At 57.4% G+C, this 17,602-nt stretch overlaps 4 protein-coding genes across 4 annotated transcripts; 2 read left to right on the forward strand and 2 right to left on the reverse strand.

The window, feature by feature from the left end:
- Positions 1–375: 375 nt before the first annotated feature.
- On the reverse strand, positions 376–2,759 carry INS49_013718 (uncharacterized protein; the record flags this gene model as incomplete). Its single annotated transcript, XM_043174413.1, has 2 exons — positions 376–2,031; positions 2,091–2,759. 2 exons carry the CDS (start codon positions 2,757–2,759, stop codon positions 376–378), a joined length of 2,325 nt encoding a protein of 774 aa, XP_043021358.1.
- Positions 2,760–3,308: 549 nt separating this feature from the next.
- Positions 3,309–6,035, reverse strand: INS49_013719 (uncharacterized protein; the record flags this gene model as incomplete). Its single annotated transcript, XM_043174414.1, has 4 exons — positions 3,309–5,022; positions 5,085–5,235; positions 5,296–5,751; positions 5,816–6,035. The coding sequence occupies 4 exons, from the start codon at positions 6,033–6,035 to the stop codon at positions 3,309–3,311; spliced, it is 2,541 nt and encodes an 846-aa protein (XP_043021359.1).
- Positions 6,036–6,898: 863 nt separating this feature from the next.
- Positions 6,899–8,812, forward strand: INS49_013720 (uncharacterized protein; the record flags this gene model as incomplete). The annotated part of the gene is made up of 2 exons (XM_043174415.1): positions 6,899–8,577; positions 8,641–8,812. The coding sequence occupies 2 exons, from the start codon at positions 6,899–6,901 to the stop codon at positions 8,810–8,812; spliced, it is 1,851 nt and encodes a 616-aa protein (XP_043021360.1).
- Positions 8,813–14,917: 6,105 nt separating this feature from the next.
- INS49_013721 (uncharacterized protein) lies at positions 14,918–17,203 on the forward strand (the record flags this gene model as incomplete). The annotated part of the gene is made up of 8 exons (XM_043174416.1): positions 14,918–14,974; positions 15,069–15,085; positions 15,139–15,211; positions 15,274–15,414; positions 15,476–16,375; positions 16,449–16,644; positions 16,704–16,865; positions 17,001–17,203. The coding sequence occupies 8 exons, from the start codon at positions 14,918–14,920 to the stop codon at positions 17,201–17,203; spliced, it is 1,749 nt and encodes a 582-aa protein (XP_043021361.1).
- Positions 17,204–17,602: the final 399 nt, after the last annotated feature.

Genomic DNA, 17,602 nt, shown 5'->3' on the forward strand with positions numbered 1-17,602 from the left:
GGCTGGCCTGGCGTGTTTGAAAACGACAGATGGGCTGCTGCTGCTGCTGCTATTACTCCTGGCCGTGTGAGGGTTTTCAGGCCTGATATTGACGCTGCTTTTTTCTTTTTCTTCTCTCTCCCGCGGTAGCACTGTACGGAGTCATGCGTCGATTGGGGCCAGAACGGAGAATTCTATCTATATGGATTGTTTCTAAACGGGCAACTTGTTGATGATACCTTTTTGCTAGCATGGTGGGAGAAACGAGGGTTCAGAAAACAACAAATAAATATGGCCCGAGGCAAAGATGGGCCCCAATTGAAAAATTCTCTATTCAATTTTCTCATGTTTTTATCTTCTTAACTCCTCGTGCGTCGCGACTCCCACATCTACCGCTTACTCCCCCTCCTTCTTGGTCTGCACGGGTAGCTCCTTGGCCGCGGGGAACGGGTTGTAAGTGGCGCGCTCGTCCCTGAGCTTGCCGATCTTCTCGGCGGCCTCGTCGAGCCCCACGGGCGTGCCGCGCGACTGGGTGTCGGTGTCGTCGCGGTAGCGGATGTTGACCTGGCGGTTGCGCATCTCCTCGTCGCCGACGACGAGGACGAAGTTGTACTGCGCGAGCTGGGCGCGGCGGATCTTCTTGGGCAGCGTCTCGCCGCTCGTGTCGACGTCGACGTACATGCGCATGCGCGTCTTGAACAGCTTCCGCACCTCCTCGGCGTACCCGTAGAAGCCCTTGCCCACCGGGATCACCATGATCTGCCGCGGCGACAGCCATAGCGGCCACTTGCCGCCGTAGTGCTCGCACAGGATCGCCGCGAACCGCTCCACCGACCCGGCCATGGCGCGGTGGATGATCACTGGCCGCGCGCACCCGGGGCTCAGCGGCTTCTTGGTCGCCCTCTTGACCTCCTTGTCGGCGTTCTCCTCCGCCGCCGCTGGCGTCGGCGCCGCCTTCGGGGCCTCCTTCTCCTTCTCCTCCTTTGCCTTGGCAGTGGCGTTGACGCCCTCGGCCGTCATGTACTCGAGCGAGAAGTTCTCGGGCTGAACAAAGTCCAGCTGGGCCGTGGCGCACTGCCATTCTCTGCCCAGGCTGTCGACGACCTTGATGTCGATCTTGGGCCCGTAGAAGGCACCATCGCCGGGGTTCAGCTCCCACGAGGCTCCGATCTTTTGGGTAAAGTCGTCCAGCGCTTCCTTGAGGGCTGCCTCTGCCTTGTCCCAGGTGGCGATCTCGCCCATGTAGTCTTCTGGCCTTGTGGAGAGCTTCAGTTTGAAAGACATGCCCAGCAGTCCGTAGAATTCCTTCAGGAAGTCGAAACAGTCGTCCATTTCCTGCTTGATCTGGTCCTGCCGGCAGAAGATGTGCGCGTCGTCCTGCTGGAATCTCCGCACACGTGTCAGACCGGACAGCGCTCCGGACGCCTCATTTCGGTGCAGGACACCGAAGTCCGCGAGACGTAGAGGTAGCTCCCTGTGTGAGCGTTCGCGGTTGTCGAACATCAGACAGTGAGCCGGGCAGTTCATTGGCTTTAGGCCAAACTCCTCCTTGTCCACCTTCTGGATGAACATATCGTCCTTGTAGTGCGCCCAGTGGCCGGACTGCTTCCACAGGTCCGCGTTGTACATGTTGGGGGTGATGACCTCGTCATAGTCTCTCTTCCAGTACTGCTCCTTCAAAAACTCGACAATCTTGTTGAATATACGGGCACCATGGGGCAGCCAGAATGCCGATCCAGGGCTGACACCGTCGAAGAAGAACAGTTCCTGGTCCCTTCCAATCTTCCGGTGGTCTCTCTTGGCGGCCTCCTCAAGCAGCTTCTTGTGCTCGGCCATCTTCTTCTTGTCAGGGAAACTGACACCGTAAACACGCTGGAGGGAGTCGTTCTCTTGGTTGCCCAAGAAGTAACTGGCCGAGTTCTTGAGGATAGAGAAGGCTTCTATCCTTCCAGTGTCGGGCACGTGGGGTCCTCGGCAGAGATCGATAAGCGGTCCATTCCTATATACAGTGGTGAACGTTCCGTCGGCAATCTTGTCCTTGATGATGTGTTGCTAGAAAATTTACAATTAGCCTCAACTGCGCGTGCGACACAACGGTCGAGAGTCCGTACCTTGTACTTGTTGTATTTGAACATCTCCAAGAGCTCCTCCTTGGACATGACCAGGCGCTCAAACTTCTGCTTCTCCTTGGCGATCTTGCTCACGATCGTCTCAAGCGGCTTCCAGTCCGAGTTCTGGACGGCCGCGCCGTCGGGGAGGGCCATCTCGTAGTAGAAGCCCGTGTCGATAGGGGGTCCTATGCACAGCGAGCACCCGAATCGCCTCTCGCAGGCCTCGCCTAGCACGTGGGCTGAGCTGTGCCAGAAGACGGTCTTGCCGACGGGGTGGTCGAAATCCAGGAGCTCGAGGGCGCAGCTGGCCTCGAGCGGGCGGTCGAGGTCCCACAGTTTCTCGTCGTTCTTATCTAGCCTCGCGACCACGGTGCGCTTGTACAGAGAGTTGGAGATGCCCTTGGCGATCTCGCCGGGTGTGGTCTCCCAGGATGTGCCGTCAATGACCTTTCCGTCGGGCATGGTGATCTTGATGGGCTCGCGGGGCTGCTTGGCGGCCTGCTCGTCCTGCTTGGCCTTGAGGCGGTCGAAGAGGTCGAGCCTGTCCTGCAAGAAGGAGGGAGGAGGCTGCATCTCCAAGGGACCCGAGTCCTCGGCCTTGGGAGCGGCAGCCTTCTTCTCCTTCTTGGGAGCCTTCTGCTTCGGTGGTGGTGCTGCGGCGTCCGCCATGGTCGCGTCGTTGGTGGTTCAAGCCTGTGACTGTACGGCGGGCGGGTTCGAAGAGTTGTGGGACTTTGAACGGTGCACGAATGCCTTCCGCCTCACTTGTTATACCTGTGATACTAGGTAAGTGAGGGAGTCAGCGAGGGCAGTGCTGGGCATGGGCTTGTCTTCCCGGTGACTCACACGTCGAGGTCGTAAATGTAAGGTGGGCGTTGCAGTTTCGAAAATGGTGCGTGTCTCCAATTTCAACTGCAGCACATTGCACCTGGCCAGACGGTAGGAATTGAAGGTTCTGCCCCGCGAAGATCGACCCCTCCACTCAATTCATTCCAAGCCCAAGGCCCAAGTGCCAGGGGTCAGGGTCCTACTGTAGTACAGTGCTACTGTGCCTCCTGCGATGCACGCAGGTACCTCGGTCGGTGATTGCCTGGGTGTGCGCCTGACATGTTCTCAGGAAGAAGCGAGGCGGACTGTCCAAAAGACCAATATGACCCTTTCTATAACATTTTATCGACTCAGAATCCAAGAAAATACTATACAGATCTATACAGTGCCTCACGGCTTGCGGCCGTTCAGCTCAACGGTCTCATACCGGCCTCTAGCCCCCCTGCCCCCCGTCCGTGCTTGCCAGCACTCCACAACGGATGCAATCACGCCCATCACCTTTCGTCTGAACAACACAACAAACAGCACAACTGCCAGAAAGATGAAGGGCGTGCTCGTCGATACGCCCATGTCCCGGCTTAGGTCCTCGAACGCTTGTTCAATGATGTCTTCCACCGCTTGCCCTCTCGTGAACTCCAGGCCCATCAACATAATTATGCACGCCGTCCAGCCGGTGAACGCCCTGCTATGCCGCCCCTTGCCAGTCTTGTCGTCGTACTGCTCCCAGGCGAACCCAGTTTGCTGGTAGTTCCTGTACACCGTCTTGACAACTCGGTCCCTGAGTTCAGCCCCGAGGGTCAGGGCCCGCTCCTGCACAGCTGTCGGGGGCCTCTGGTGGCCCTCGAGGCCAACGGCTCTCAAGCGCTGGACGGCCAGCACGTTGATGTTCATCCAGACCGCCCCACGCCAGTAATCCTCGTCTTTCCTGTAGCCGTGGTCCTCAGAGCTGAGGCTTCGCAGGCCTTGCCGCGAGTACAGCTTATGGGGATCTGACAACAGGTCCAGCACCGCCGGGAGGTGCGGGTGGTCTGCCTTCATGAGCCCCATGAGCAGCGGAAACAGTGAGACATAGCCCTGGTGGCACACATGTTGGAACTGCGCACTGTCATCGTGTCCCACGATCGTTGCGTCACAGTAGGCGTTCTCATTCTCGTTCCAGTGCAGCACGTCCATGTTGTGCTGCACCGCCTCCATCTGTTCCCGGTGGACATCCGCAGCGTTCTTGTCGCCGAGTGCCTGTGCCGCCTGCATCAGAGCGCGCGACGACGCACCGACCCACGCGAGCGCATCGACGTGCAGCTCGCCTGGGTGGGGTGGGTTCGCCCTGGGATAGTCGTCGAGCCCGCTCGTCAGCGTGTGCTTTGGGGTCCTGCCACGCCAGCGGTAACTCTCGACCATTACGTGGTTGTCGGGCCGAGGCCAGGCGTTCAGGTCGCCGGCTTGCGTGCGGCGGAACCACGAGAAATGCCGGTCGAAGAGGGGATACAGCTCTTTGATCAGAGCCTTTCCTGCCTCGTCGCTGGCGAGATATTTCGACGGATGGCCAAAGTAGCTGGACGGTCTCGTCACTTTCTTGAGGATAGCGGGCAGGACCAGCGCCAGCATTGTGGGAGGATTAGCATGGTGGAGATACTGTGTCTGGAACTGAGGTGGCACCTTATTGCGTGCTTCGGGCCCAAGTATCTGTTCGCGGGCGATCCATCCCTCAGCGTTCATCTGCTTGAACCAGCTCCTGACCACGGAGACGGCCAGGTCGAGGTCCCATTCGATGACGGGCAGCAGGTGGAAGCCCTCGTCCCAGAGGAAACCCCTTGGGAAAACAGATCTCGAGGGTGTAAACGAGAGGAGTGATGACGGTTCTGTTGTGGTGACCGAGGCACGGCCCATAGCCGCTTTTTCTTTCATCCAGAAATCGGGGTCTGTCTCCTCAAACTCTGGTTCCTTCGCGGCAACCTTGCTGTCCCCGTGGAAGAAACCCAGGCCACCCAAGAGGTTTGACAGTAGTCCCTGAGCGAAGACTGCGTACTTGTCTTCATGGAAAACAGAAGACCGGGGGAACACCTTGTCCACTTGTGAAGGGAACGACTTGCGCAGCTCGTCCAGTCTCGTGACGTTTGCTAGCGGAATCGGTCAGCATGAATGCATCCAGTGTCTTCCACAATTTACCTACGAGAGTTGCGGTAGTTGAACGTTGCTGAGAAGGCGCCAATGAAATTGTAGTGCACAAAGTGCATGTTGCCGTCGCCTGTATTGCTGGATGGCACAACCTTCCTGTCGTCATCTGAGTCGTCGTTCTTGAGTAGATCAGTGAAGACAGCTGTGCGGGCTCCTGATTAGTATGCGCTTCCAAGTCCCCTTTGCTGGCTGGCCCACTTACATTTAGCCTGCCAAATTCTGTCCTCGGGAACATCGGTGCTCTTGACAGCGGTACGGTGGATGATGTTCTCCCTGCTGTCCGTGCTGATGACGAGGTCAAAAGGCCCCAGCTTTGGATCCTGGCCATGACAAGACGCGCCGAACGCCAGCGAGTGACCAGTCCCCTTGTTCAGATGTTCGCAGTAAAGGCTCTTGCCCTTGCTTGTTGAGCCAGCCATGCCTTCGAGGGCAACATGGAAGATGAGGGTTGTCTTGGTGGGGGCAGGAGCACCTGGCCGCGGGGTGCCGGTGACTCTGACGGACCAGCCCTGGCCATCTTCGCTCTTGACGAATTCAGTAGTGAGATCGATCTGAAGCTCCTGGTCGTGGATGAGCTGAGAGCCACCGATCCGTGGGTCATAGGTTGTCCAGCCATATCCTCTCACCCCGTCCTCCTGCTCACAAGTGTCCCGTAATGCTGTGTAACATGATGTGAGCACTGCGTACTTGATGGCCAGTGTGGTTTGTTGGGGGTCACATACTATCAACAAGTCGGATGCGGTCATCCCCGCCTGCCCAGATGAGCCCCATGAGAAGAGTCTTGGGTATTTGTGGCCGGACACCAAAGTATAAATTTGGTCTGTAGGGACCCCATGTCTGCCAGTCAAGCTTATTGTTGCTGTCGCCGATCAGGGCGGAAGAGACGAGCCATGCGTTGAGCAGAGTGCCAACGGCCAGCAGGCGCATCAGAATGAGACCCATGGTGCTACCGCTACCGTTATAGCGAGAGCATGTGCATGGGCATTGGTGTGAGGCAATTGTGCACAGGGAACCAAGAAAGCCGGGTCAAGTGGAACCACAACATCAACGAAGATATACAAGCAGACAGACTGTGCTGGTGGGCAGCGCACAGCACAACAATATACGGTGGGATGAATGAATGAATATTTTTGATGAGAGAATCCGGATCTCTGATCCCAGATTATGATGACCAGGCTATCGACCAGCCCCGTAGCACTTGGACGCCGGCTGCATGGTCCTTCATTCGTACGGTACAGCTAGCCCGGCAGCCTGCTGTGCCACAAGCAGCTGGGAAAGCGCAGATCGAAGGAGGAAGGCCTTGCAATTGGACTACTGCACCAAGACGGCCAAACGAAACGGCCAGCCGCCCCCGCGGCTCAAATGCCTGCTTTGGCTGCCAAGTCGCAGCGGATAATCAGCACCAAGGAGGGGGTCCCCGGACCCTTCGCCCCCCCCCCAACAACGCCCCCAGGCTTCCAGGCTTGTTCCAAGGTCGGAGACAGTGGACACCTTCTGTCTTGTCGGCTTCGGTATCGGGCGCGAAAAGTCCCACCGGACCCCTGTCGAGTCAGGTACTGACGACATTGAATCGCTCGACCTAGCCGCAACCAGCGGCAACTATTGGTGATTTGAACTACAATTGCGATTGGCCTCGACACCAGAGCGAAAAAAAAAAAAACATCAAATCAGCCCTTCTTTATTGTCGCAACCTTTCAAATATGGGGTGATCCCCCAAACCGCAGCTTCCGATCCCCTTCTCCACTCGCGACTAGGCGGTCCAGACCGGGGAAATACATCTTTGGCTCCGCTCTGGGAGAATTGCGATGGCAACCCTCGACAGCGTCCCCGACGAAATCATCCGCCACATCCTCCACTACGTCTCCCCCGAGGACTGCTGCGCAAACATACAGCTGGTCTCCACGAGGTTCAATCGTCTCACCAACGAGGCACTTCTGTGGAGGTACTACTGCCTGGCCTCCTTCCGCTACTGGGACCACTCGCAGAATCTCGACGGCAAGCTCTCCCTGAGGGCCTCGCAGACTGCCTGGAAGAAGCTCTGGACGAAGCGCAAGAGGCGGAACCTGGAAGTAGCTCAGCTGCTTGACGATGTCATCTCAACCAAGGTCGGCCGGCTGCAGAAGATCGGCCAGATATGCAAGTTCGGCTACGATGCGAAAGACTTTCTCGTGAGGCAGGCCCAGATCGACGACTCCGCCGCCGACGTCCTCGCCCGGCGATACTATGCGAACACGGCCCTGGCCAGTATACACCGGAGCATCGCAGTCCACGAGTGGTCCCAGTACCAGCGCGCACCCCTGGCCGCCCAGGGCCTCGACCGCGCCCTCGCCGCCTTCGACATGTTCTTTGTTCGCGGAGAGGACGACGACATCGACGACACGTGCGCCGAGCTCGACCGACTAGCCGCCACCTTCCTCGAGGAGCAACAAAACCCCAAGAAGCTCTGCGCACGCGACAAGGCGCTCGCCCTGCTGAAATGGGTCCGCAACAGGAACCTGGTCGGCATGGACGAGCCTGACGAGAACTATCGCAACCTGCGGAACTGCCTCATCGGGCACGCCCTACATGATGACAGACACCCCTCCCTCCCCATCATATCTGCTGCGATCTACGCCTCCCTGGCTGAGAGGGTCGGCCTGCGCGCGGTATGCTGCGCCTTCCCAAGCCATGTGCATGCCATGGTTTTGGCACCAGCCGGGCAGGATCTCAACGGGAAGGCATCGTCTGCCCCCGTCAAGGATGTGGACAGGATGTTCCTGGATCCATACGGTTCGAGCGAGGAGATACAGTTCGACGACTTGCGGTCGCGACTGGTGGAGCTAGACTGGATCAACGGCAGGGAGGCCTTCCTGGTCGCCGCGCCTGTTCCCGTGATGGTGCAGCGGGTCTCTAGGAGTCTGGCGGCGACGTTCGGCACATTTTGGACCACGAGACAGGAAGACTTGGCGGCATTATACGGCCGTCCCGCTTCCAAGCTGACTGTGGAAAGCGCTGCGTACGCGGCGCGGTGGGCCAACCTGCTGATGACCCCCGTGAGCAACTTCCAGTGGGACAGCACGCTCGACCAGTTCCTCAACCAGCTCGCGCAGCAGTTCCCAGAGGACGGCTGGATGGTTGAGGAGTACATACTACCACTGTACACCATCTATACGCAGTCTGTCCAGCCGCGCATCAGGTTCACGTGGGAGAACGTCCCCGAGATGCTCGGGATTATCCGCAACATGGACAACAGGCAGCCAACAGTCAACCGGCGATACACCCAGGAGATCCATCAGAACGTGTGGTACTCGGTCGGGCAGGTGTTCCGGCACAAGAGATATGGCTACGTTGGTATCATCAACGGATGGGGCGAGAGAGGCACCCAGTCACTGCCTATGCCGCACAACATGTCGTTCGAGGAGGCCATGGACGACATGGGGGACTCCGGGACGGATAGCGACACGGTCAGGCAACGGCTCCGAAAGAAGACTTTCTACACCTGCCTGTGAGTTCTGATCATTGCAGCCCACTGTCGTGGACAGCTGACTGACAAACCCCATTATGACAGCAAGCATGATCACGACCGCCACGTCGTCGCGCAGGACAGGATCGAGATCGTGCGCGACCCGAGGCTCATCCCCGACGCCCTGATGCAGATGGCCGGGAAGTTTTTCAAGCGGTTCGACCGCAAGACGTGCACGTTTGTGTCTAACATCAAGGAGTACTTCCCCGATGACTAATTGTGGGGTTTGGCATGGTATCACTACGGGAGTTTGCATCAAGCGGATGAACCTTTCTTCTTTTTCACTTCTTCTTTTTTCCAGTCATACATACCCTAGACTCTGAATGATGATTATTCACAGCCGCTTCATCCCTGATATGGCAATAGAAGAGAGAAGGGAAAACGGGCCGTATTGTAATAAGTTTGTCCACGGTTGAGATTGCTTCTCAATGCCAGTGGCCCCAATTTAGACCCACCGGGTCTAATTTCCATGACTGTGACTGTCCAGATCTGTTCTTGTCCCTTCTCCGTGCCGAATCAGTCGCATGTCCTTCCGACTTCCTGTCTCGGAAGTTCAAACGCTGTAGATGAGACAGTGCTCGATGGCCTTGTGCGCTCCTGCGGTTTGTTGCGGCGAGGGCTCACGCTGGGCTCAGTCACGCCATGTCCCTCGCCTCTAACATCGCCACAAGGTCGCTCTGATTTTTCTCGCGTTCCCCTCAATCAAGCTCAAAATGTCTTCACGTGCTCATCGGTCTCTAGCTCATCTCCCCAGTCTCAATTGCTTCGAGCACAAAGAGCAACGGACTGTGTGCACTCCGGAGGTGGTTAACACAGCGCGCGCACACGGAACCCCGAAGAGACAGATAAAGGAGCCTCCCCAGCGGAAGAAAGCAACTTCCTCCCTGCAATCCCAGCTCCCCATGGTCTTAGGCCATGGGGAAGGGGGCAGGATGCTGTTAGCAACTGCTTGAATTGGGTATATAATCTGCCCAAAAAGCCACTCTGGACCAATCAGAATTTGCCAGTATGGCCGAGGTAAGACTTTGTTCAGACTCCCTGAAACCGTCCAAATACGCGCGCTCACACTACCCCGAAAAGTGGTCTAAGGCGGCAGATTTAAGCAATTAACACTCTGCTATCCGAAAGGATGCGTGCGTTCGAACCGCACTGCTGGCATCCAACCTTTTGTTTTGGAGTTTAATGCTTCTATTTTTGTTCCTTGACTTTTCTTTTTCAACACACTGGTGCTTCCAGAATTTGGAACGTCCTCCCCTGCTTCGCTTCACCCACCCATCACCAGAGTGCCCAGCCAAGTCCCCCGGGCGTCTGGCATTGGGTTGCGAGATGGGCCACGAATAGCCCTTTAGCACATCTGAGGATGTTTGAGCTCGCATTGTTTCGATTATGCTGAAGCTAGAACACAAGCTACTTATTGCTCCAAGGTTTTGTGATCTACTCGATAGGCAGACACGGCAGGAAGCTTGGGTTCGACGTGAAGGAAAACCAAGGCGCCGGGCTCTCTTCGCCTACGATCCCGTGGCCCCCGCCGAGACGGCCGGCGGCGAATCGGGCCAACAGGGCGGCCTGCCCGCCTCCACGATCTATGCGGCCCAGCTCTGGAGAACCTGGCCGGCGCAGGATTTAATAGGAGCCATTATGAAAAGCGAACGCGTGGTGAAGTTGTATCTGCCCAGCGGGGAACCCAGTCCCCTGTGCTTGCTTGCTTGCGCGCCCATGGGGGCCTTCACATCCACATCCACCGCCCGCGTCTTAGCCGCACGCGGGCTACTTTCTAGCTGCTGGAGAGCTCTGGTTTCAGCTCCGCCGCGCCTGGTGGGCGCTATTGTGCCGTTGCTCGCCTGCGGTAGTCCTTGCCCTAGAGCTTGTTGCTTGTGCGCGGTGGTCTTTGTCTGAACCCGAGCTCAGCCCCTAGGCCGCCACTTGCCACGGTGCTCCTACGATTCCTCCGAACTTGAGGCCTCTCGGGCATCGCGGGGGCTCACTGCCTCGGCAAACAAGGTTGCTGCTATTCAGGAGTCAGTACGTCCTGGGCGGTCCTGGGCGGTCCTGGGCGGTGATTCTCTGCTATCGTGTAGGTTCATGGTGACCAGGGAGCCTCGCCCACAACAAACGCTCCCTTCGAACACCACTCCGAAACCTTAAACGTTGATGGTGATATGTGGGAATGTGGCCGAGTGGTGGACGAAGAGTCAGTCACATGGAGCATCCAGGATGCGCCCCCCTTGCGGTGATTGACAAGCTAGCCATTGAAGCCCGCCACGAATCCTGTCGACGAAGCTGTCGATGCCCTGTCGTAACCCGGAGCTACACACAGCAGAGATAGCATTGTAAACATGGCGACGCAAGCTGTGACAAGCAGGATCGTCCTTGCAGTATGTCTGTCATATTGGAACTCTCGGCACATAGTGTCTCGGGCCGAGCGATTTCAGCTCCTAGGGCGGAAAGTCAACGCGCGCGGGATGTGTCAGTGGGCTGCCCGAATTATCTCGGGCTTTGGAGCGGAAGGCTCCGAGTTTCCCTTCAGGGACGGCGTTAGAGACGTGTGTGGCGTTGAGAGCACACAGACAGCACCCAGAGAGAAAGAGAAAGGCGGCCCTGAGACGGGTAGTAGCCCGAGCTCTGTCACTGCTGGTTGGGGTCGAACGAGCGGATACGACCTTGGCTTCACACGAGCCAACCCTCCATCCAGCGCATTACAGTACTGAGAGGAAGATCGTCGTCATTAGTGTATGAAAGACGGTTCCTCCCTGGCCAGTGCCACCGTTGTAGAGCAGACTCATCAGGCAGGCAGGAAGCAAGCAAGCAAGCAGGCCCGCGAAATCTCGGGCTGAGACAACGAACATCATACGCTGGATGAACCCTGCGGGCCATGTGTCCTGCTGGAAGGAAATGAGCTTCTGTCGGTGGCCCCGGGCCCGAAGGAGATTTGAAGTCTCCGAACCAAGATCTACCGCATGGACGAGTGTCTGAGGCTCTTGCTGGGCGCGCGACTTCACCGTATGTTTGTCCAGGGCATGAGAAGCTTAAGTCAATGGAAGCAGGGTGCCCACCAAGGCCCGGCTCGAGAGGCTCAGCGTTCCGGGAAGGGGGTAGCGGTGGTAATAAGGTAACAAAGGCAAGCAAGGCAATGAAGGCTAGGGAAAGGGAGCTCAAACGAGCCCTTGCGCGGCAGCAGCAGCCATCCCAAGTACCGCCAGGGCAGTGAGAGATCTCTAGGTCTAGATCCCTCTGGACCACCTGGAGGGCGAACGGGTCCCATGCCGGGAAGGCACGCTTGGGCGGGCTGCGATTCGCTTAAGCTTTGCAAGTCAGGGACCTTGGGTGTTTCCATGGACAGGTCTAGACCACCAGGGGGAAAACGTGGGGAGCATACAAGATGGCAGCCATATCGCTGTCGCCGGCTGTTTGGGCGAGGTGACAGGTTTTGGGACCCTCCCGCGGCTGCTGCTGCTGCTGCTGCTGCTACTTCTGAGGAAGGCTGACAGGACAAACCTGCGTCAGGAGGTGACTGATGGGTCTAGATAGGGCAGCGCGAGCGGGCCGCCCTCTGCGAGAGTGCGCACACGCAAAAGTCACCAACACGCACGTGCCACTTTGTCCTCAGGTGCTCCTGCAAGAAATCACGGTAGGGGTAAATGCCACCGCTTTATTAACCGGGCACGGGTGATGCCACTTCCTGGCGGAGGGTGAGGGCATTCCCGGTATTTGGTTAGAGTTCACAAATGGCAGTGACGAACGCCCAATAAGGACACACACCGCCGAGGCAGTACAGTCTCGGATGCAGTGGGAGCTTAGGCACGGAGGACAGCAGAGGTGCTCCCGCGGCCGCAATCTGCACGCTGTAGGGGCCAGTCAGCCATGCCAGTCTGTCATTTGACAGTGCCCACTGGCCAGAAATGTGACGAGATCAGGAAGGCTGCCTCGACTACTCGGCTCGGATCCCGTCCAGCTGAGACCCGTCCAGCGTGCTGTACTACCGTCTAACCTTTGGCGTCTACGTACCTAACATCCAGATACTGTGCGGGCTGGCGGGTGCTGCTGGGGACGACTAGATAGCGAAACCGAGACCACGGGGGAAATGAGAGACAGAGAGAGGCCGCACAAAGCGCAGACAAACCAGACAATACGCATCGCCAATGCTCGATGAGCGAATTGGTCCCAACAGGACCGGAGCTGGCTACGTAACAGGGCAGGGTGCACAGAGTGGAGCCCAGACGGGCAGCAGATTGATCAAAGAGCCTGGAGAAGGGGAGAGCAGGAGGCAGAGGAGGAGAAGGAGGAGGGCGATGGAAGACGGGAGGCCACTATCTGGTGATCGTCGTCAATCTCCCCCTAATGAGGGACGATGAGCCAAGTTCAAGGTAAGAAGATCCTTTAACCCACCCCCACCGCCTCCATCAACTCCTCGGACTCTGACCTTTTTCTCTCCTGCGGCCCTGCCTTCTTTCCTCGTCTTGCCGCCTTCCGTCTGTGTGTCTCTGGCTGTGTGTCTGCGGGTCTGCGGGTCTGTGTCTGTCTGTCTGTCGTCCAAAAACACTCTTGCATATGCCCACACACGGGCTGACCCAAGAGTCAGTGATCTCACCACCAGAAATAAAAGATAGAAACAAATCCAGCCTTCACCCTTGCAGCTCGAGGCCAGGGCATTGAGCGGTTTGATGCTCGTTCGACCTGCTCGAGTCGTTGGCGGTTGTTTTGAGTTCTTGGGCAGTTTCGGGGCTGATGAGGCACCTACCCCATCGGGCAAGCCCCCGAGCCACCAGTCTCGCACTAGTACCCTTGGGGTCGGGGGCCCCATTCTCCGCGGCTACCCGACCAGCTGTGCGTGCACCTGCCTCCACGCTGGTGGCGGGCACCTTCCTTGAGGCCCTATGCTGGGCTCTTCCCTGTCGTCGTCTGTGAGTGCCACTGGGTGGATGACGAAGTGGGCGGGCTCGCGGGTGGGCATGTGGGCTGCTGCTGCAGTCATCAGCGGCAAGAATGACAGGCCTGCCTGGCCTGCAGGCAAGAGGCAACAAGACTAATGACCGTAGACTGGTGGTTTAAGATACGGTGCGTTGGCTGCCGTGCAGCCGGGACAGTAGGTTACCTCCTTTGGCATGCGGAATTTGCAGCGTTTTGCATGTACCTCGCTCCTACTGCATCATGTATGATGTGATTGATGTACCACACACAGTCTGCCTCTGCTCCTGCCTCTGGTTCCTTTGGCCGCCTGCCAATCAGCCCCAATCCCTATCCCATTCTGATCCTGATCTCTCCCACCCCGGGCCCCCTTCCCCCCTTCCCAATCAGCAGCCAAGCACCCCAGCACCAAGCCACCCAGCAAAGCAACCAAGCAAGCAGTGCGAGGAGCAAAGTGCCAAAGCAACAAGCAACTGGGCAGTGACTTGACCAGGCCTTGTTCGTCACTTTCTCTTCCTCGCCTCTCCTTGACCTTGACTTTGACTTGGGGACCTGACCTACCTACCCTTGGCTTGGTCTGTATGATTTTATCCGACCTCGTCTGATTTGGCTCTGCGATTCGATTCGAGCGACCAGCGTCCGCCCTGCCCTACTCTAAATCCCCATTGGGACCATGCCGCGCTGGGCAGAGTCACTCTCCTCGGGTCTCACCTTGCCTTGGCTTGCCAATTCTTTGCATCTGCATCCGCACCTGCACCTGCACCTTCCAGCCCTCCTAACAAATTGAGTTGCGTCTCTCGTATCCATACTGTTAGATTATAGCCTGCTAGACCCCTCTGCCACCACGTCCTCTCCAGCACGAGGCACCAAAAAAAGCTCTTCTCTGGCCTCGAGCAGTCGACACATTCCTGACAGTTCCACTGGGCCCAACCTAAAATCGAACCGGTCTCCTCTAGAATCCAGCCCACGAGTGCCTCGACATTCTGTCTCGCCTGCTCGATAAAGACGCACGCACGTACGCCCGCCCACTCGCTCGCTCGCTCACACAAGCAACGCACGCCCGCACTGCCCGTCACAACGCCCGCGATCCCGCCCAAACGTCCGCGGCCAACTTCCCCGCTGCAGCGGCTGGCCCCTTCGATTACGTACGCCCAACCCACCACCACCTGAAATCGGGCTCAACAACAACGCTCATCACCCCCGAATATCGCAAATTGACCTCGCGCGCGCGCGCACATCGCATACTGCACAGGTCCACCGCCCGCGCTCCGGCCCCGGCGATTGCCATCCGAACTCAACAGTCTTGTCTGTCCGGGCTATGGTCTAAGGGACAGGGTCGGCGGGATCTCGACAACCTGCCTTTAAAGAAGGGCTACTACATTTCACACACCTGAGGCTCCCCTACGCTGGCATCGACATGCCGCCCGAAGGTGACATGGCTGCGCAGACGGGAGGAAGTAATTCCAGCGACTTTGTGAGTCCAGTCCAGAGCCCCGTCCCCTTCCAACCCCTCATCTGCTCCATATCGCAGACCCAGCCGCAAGCTCCGGCGCTGACATCGCCAACAGGTTCGCAAACTCTACAAGTATGCCCTGCCCCTTCCATATCGCAACGCGCCAGAGCTGACCCGGAATAAAGGATGCTGGAAGACCCCCAATACGCATCGGTGGTTCGATGGGGAAATGAGGGAGACAGTTTCGTTGTCCTTGAGGTACGACCCAACATTCGCCTAATATGTGGTAGACAGGATGCTAAGCAAGATGCGGTGAGCAGAACGAGAAGTTTACAAAAACGATATTGCCGAAGCACTTCAAGCACAGCAACTTTGCCAGCTTTGTTCGCCAATTAAACAAATATGACTTCCATAAAGTCAGACAAAACGAAGAGAACGGCCAGTCTCCATATGGTCCACAGGTAGGTGCCACCGCCCTGTGTGGTTCCGGAAGAATTTCCTTGGCTCACATCGTCACTGCAGGCCTGGGAGTTCAAGCACCCTGAATTCCGCATGGATCAGAAGCACAACCTCGACAACATCCGTCGAAAGGCGCCGGCACCAAGAAAGGCGCAGCCTACCGAGGAAGCTTTTCCAGCTAACCAGCAAGTCGCGCTCCTGAGCGAGACCCTGAATGCGACTCAGCATCAGGTCCAGCAGCTGCAGGAGAACTACTTCACTCTGGCCCAGTCCAACAAGGTACTGATAGATGAAATAACATCCCTCAAGAAAACCCTGAATATGACAACTCAGGTCAATCATGAGCTGCTCAACCACCTTACTAGTCTCGATGAACGTAGGCGCAACAGCCGGCACTCGGCGCATTCGAACCATTCCGGCCAGGCATCGGCCAACTTCCACAACGGCACCTTGGGCGTTCTTCCAGATGGCAACGACGAGCCTTCCGCCGAGCTGCGCAGGGCGCGAGAGCTTATGACTGGCATCGAGCCAGACCCCGTCGCAGACCGCGCATTCCATCGATTATCCATGGCCTGGCAGACACAAACGCCTCCGGACTCCGCGAGCTCTCAGGTTGCCATGTACCCTCAGCCCAGCTCCGCTGCTACTGCCGCCGCAGCAATGCCGGCCGCCATGATGCACAACCCCTTCGTCGAGGACCCGCGGCACCTGGTGTATCCCGTGGGACAGACAGTCGGTATCGATCCCTTCCATCCAGATCATATTCAACACGTTCCCTATTTTGTTAATCAGAGCGGTCCCTCAGAGCCACCAGCACAAATAACACCTCCGCCAGGCAAAGAAATGGACACGTCGTTGTGGGGCCCCAAGAAACCACGAATCTTCCTCGTCGAGGATGATAAAACCTGCTCCCGGATAGGCTCCAAGTTCTTGTCCCAAGTTGAGTGCTCCGTCGAGGTAGCAGTAAGCGATTCCCCTACCCCAAACCGCGGGTTTGACAACAGATTAAAAGAATCGCAACTGACAATGCCCGCAGAGAGACGGCGAGGAAGCATCCAATAAGATCAATAATGATCCCGAACGGTTCGACCTCATCTTCATGGACATCATCATGCCCAATTGCGATGGAATCTCGGCGACGGTTTATATCAGGGCTGTGAACTCCCAGGTCCCCATCATTGCGATGACGTCCAATATCCGACAAGAGGACATATCGAGCTATTACAGCTGGGGTAAGCACTCGCTTGCCCGTTCTGTTGTGGCCAAGCAGACTGATCTGACAATGCGACAGGAATGAATGGAGTGCTTGCAAAACCTTTTACCAAGGACGGGATGATCAGGATCCTGAAGCAGCATCTTCGACACCTGCTGAAGAACCCTGCCGCCGCAGACGTGGAGCCCAATGGAGTCGCCCCCGTGCCAGTGCCTTCGGGCTCGACGCCCTCATATTCAGGTATGCCTTCCGGAACCATGTCGACGGCTGGGAGTACCGTCAAGTTCGAATCCGGAACCCCAATCCAGTCTCCAGCAACAACGGGCTCGTGGCACTCGCCTGGCCAACAATTAGCTCACGCGTCACCAAACCTAGATGCCGGAGGATACATGACAGCCGGTGGCGGCGTCAGCGGGCCCCAGATGGTCCTGACACCCGGGGGTATGCATCGGGGCGGGTTCCCTCCGCAGGTCGGCACGCCGCCCATCCAACGAATGCCCGATAACATGGGCGACGAGCGGCCGGAGAAAAGACAACGAATGTATGGGCCCGGGCCCGGTGGTTATATGCAACAATAACGACGATTTGCTCGAATTCGAATCCTTTCCTGGTATAGAAACCGGCGCAGCGCGCTGTACAGACTGGCCGCTGGGGAAATCCGGCCGGTCATTGTGAGACAGGCAACAAGTCTTCGTGGTGTCGCATAGAATTGTCGGTTCGGGTATTCGCGTCTGCCCCCCAATCTGTGGGTTAAAAGATACCATCCGTCTTGAGTGCTGTCCCCGGGCACTCCTGTTTCTCGAGAAGCTGGTTTTCGGTGTGGTTTTCATTTTCGGTGGGGATCTTGATCATCTTGGCGAATAAACGGTAGCCAAACGCATATGATATAACGGAGTTGAACGGTTGGCCAGGACCGACGGCGTTTCTCGGGGCTTCTTCACTTCATCGTTTCTTCTTCGCTTCGCTCATCCTCACCA

The sequence above is a fragment of the Diaporthe citri genome (genome assembly GCF_014595645.1).
Source record: "Diaporthe citri strain NFHF-8-4 chromosome Unknown scaffold_7, whole genome shotgun sequence".
NCBI lineage: Eukaryota > Fungi > Ascomycota > Sordariomycetes > Diaporthales > Diaporthaceae > Diaporthe > Diaporthe citri.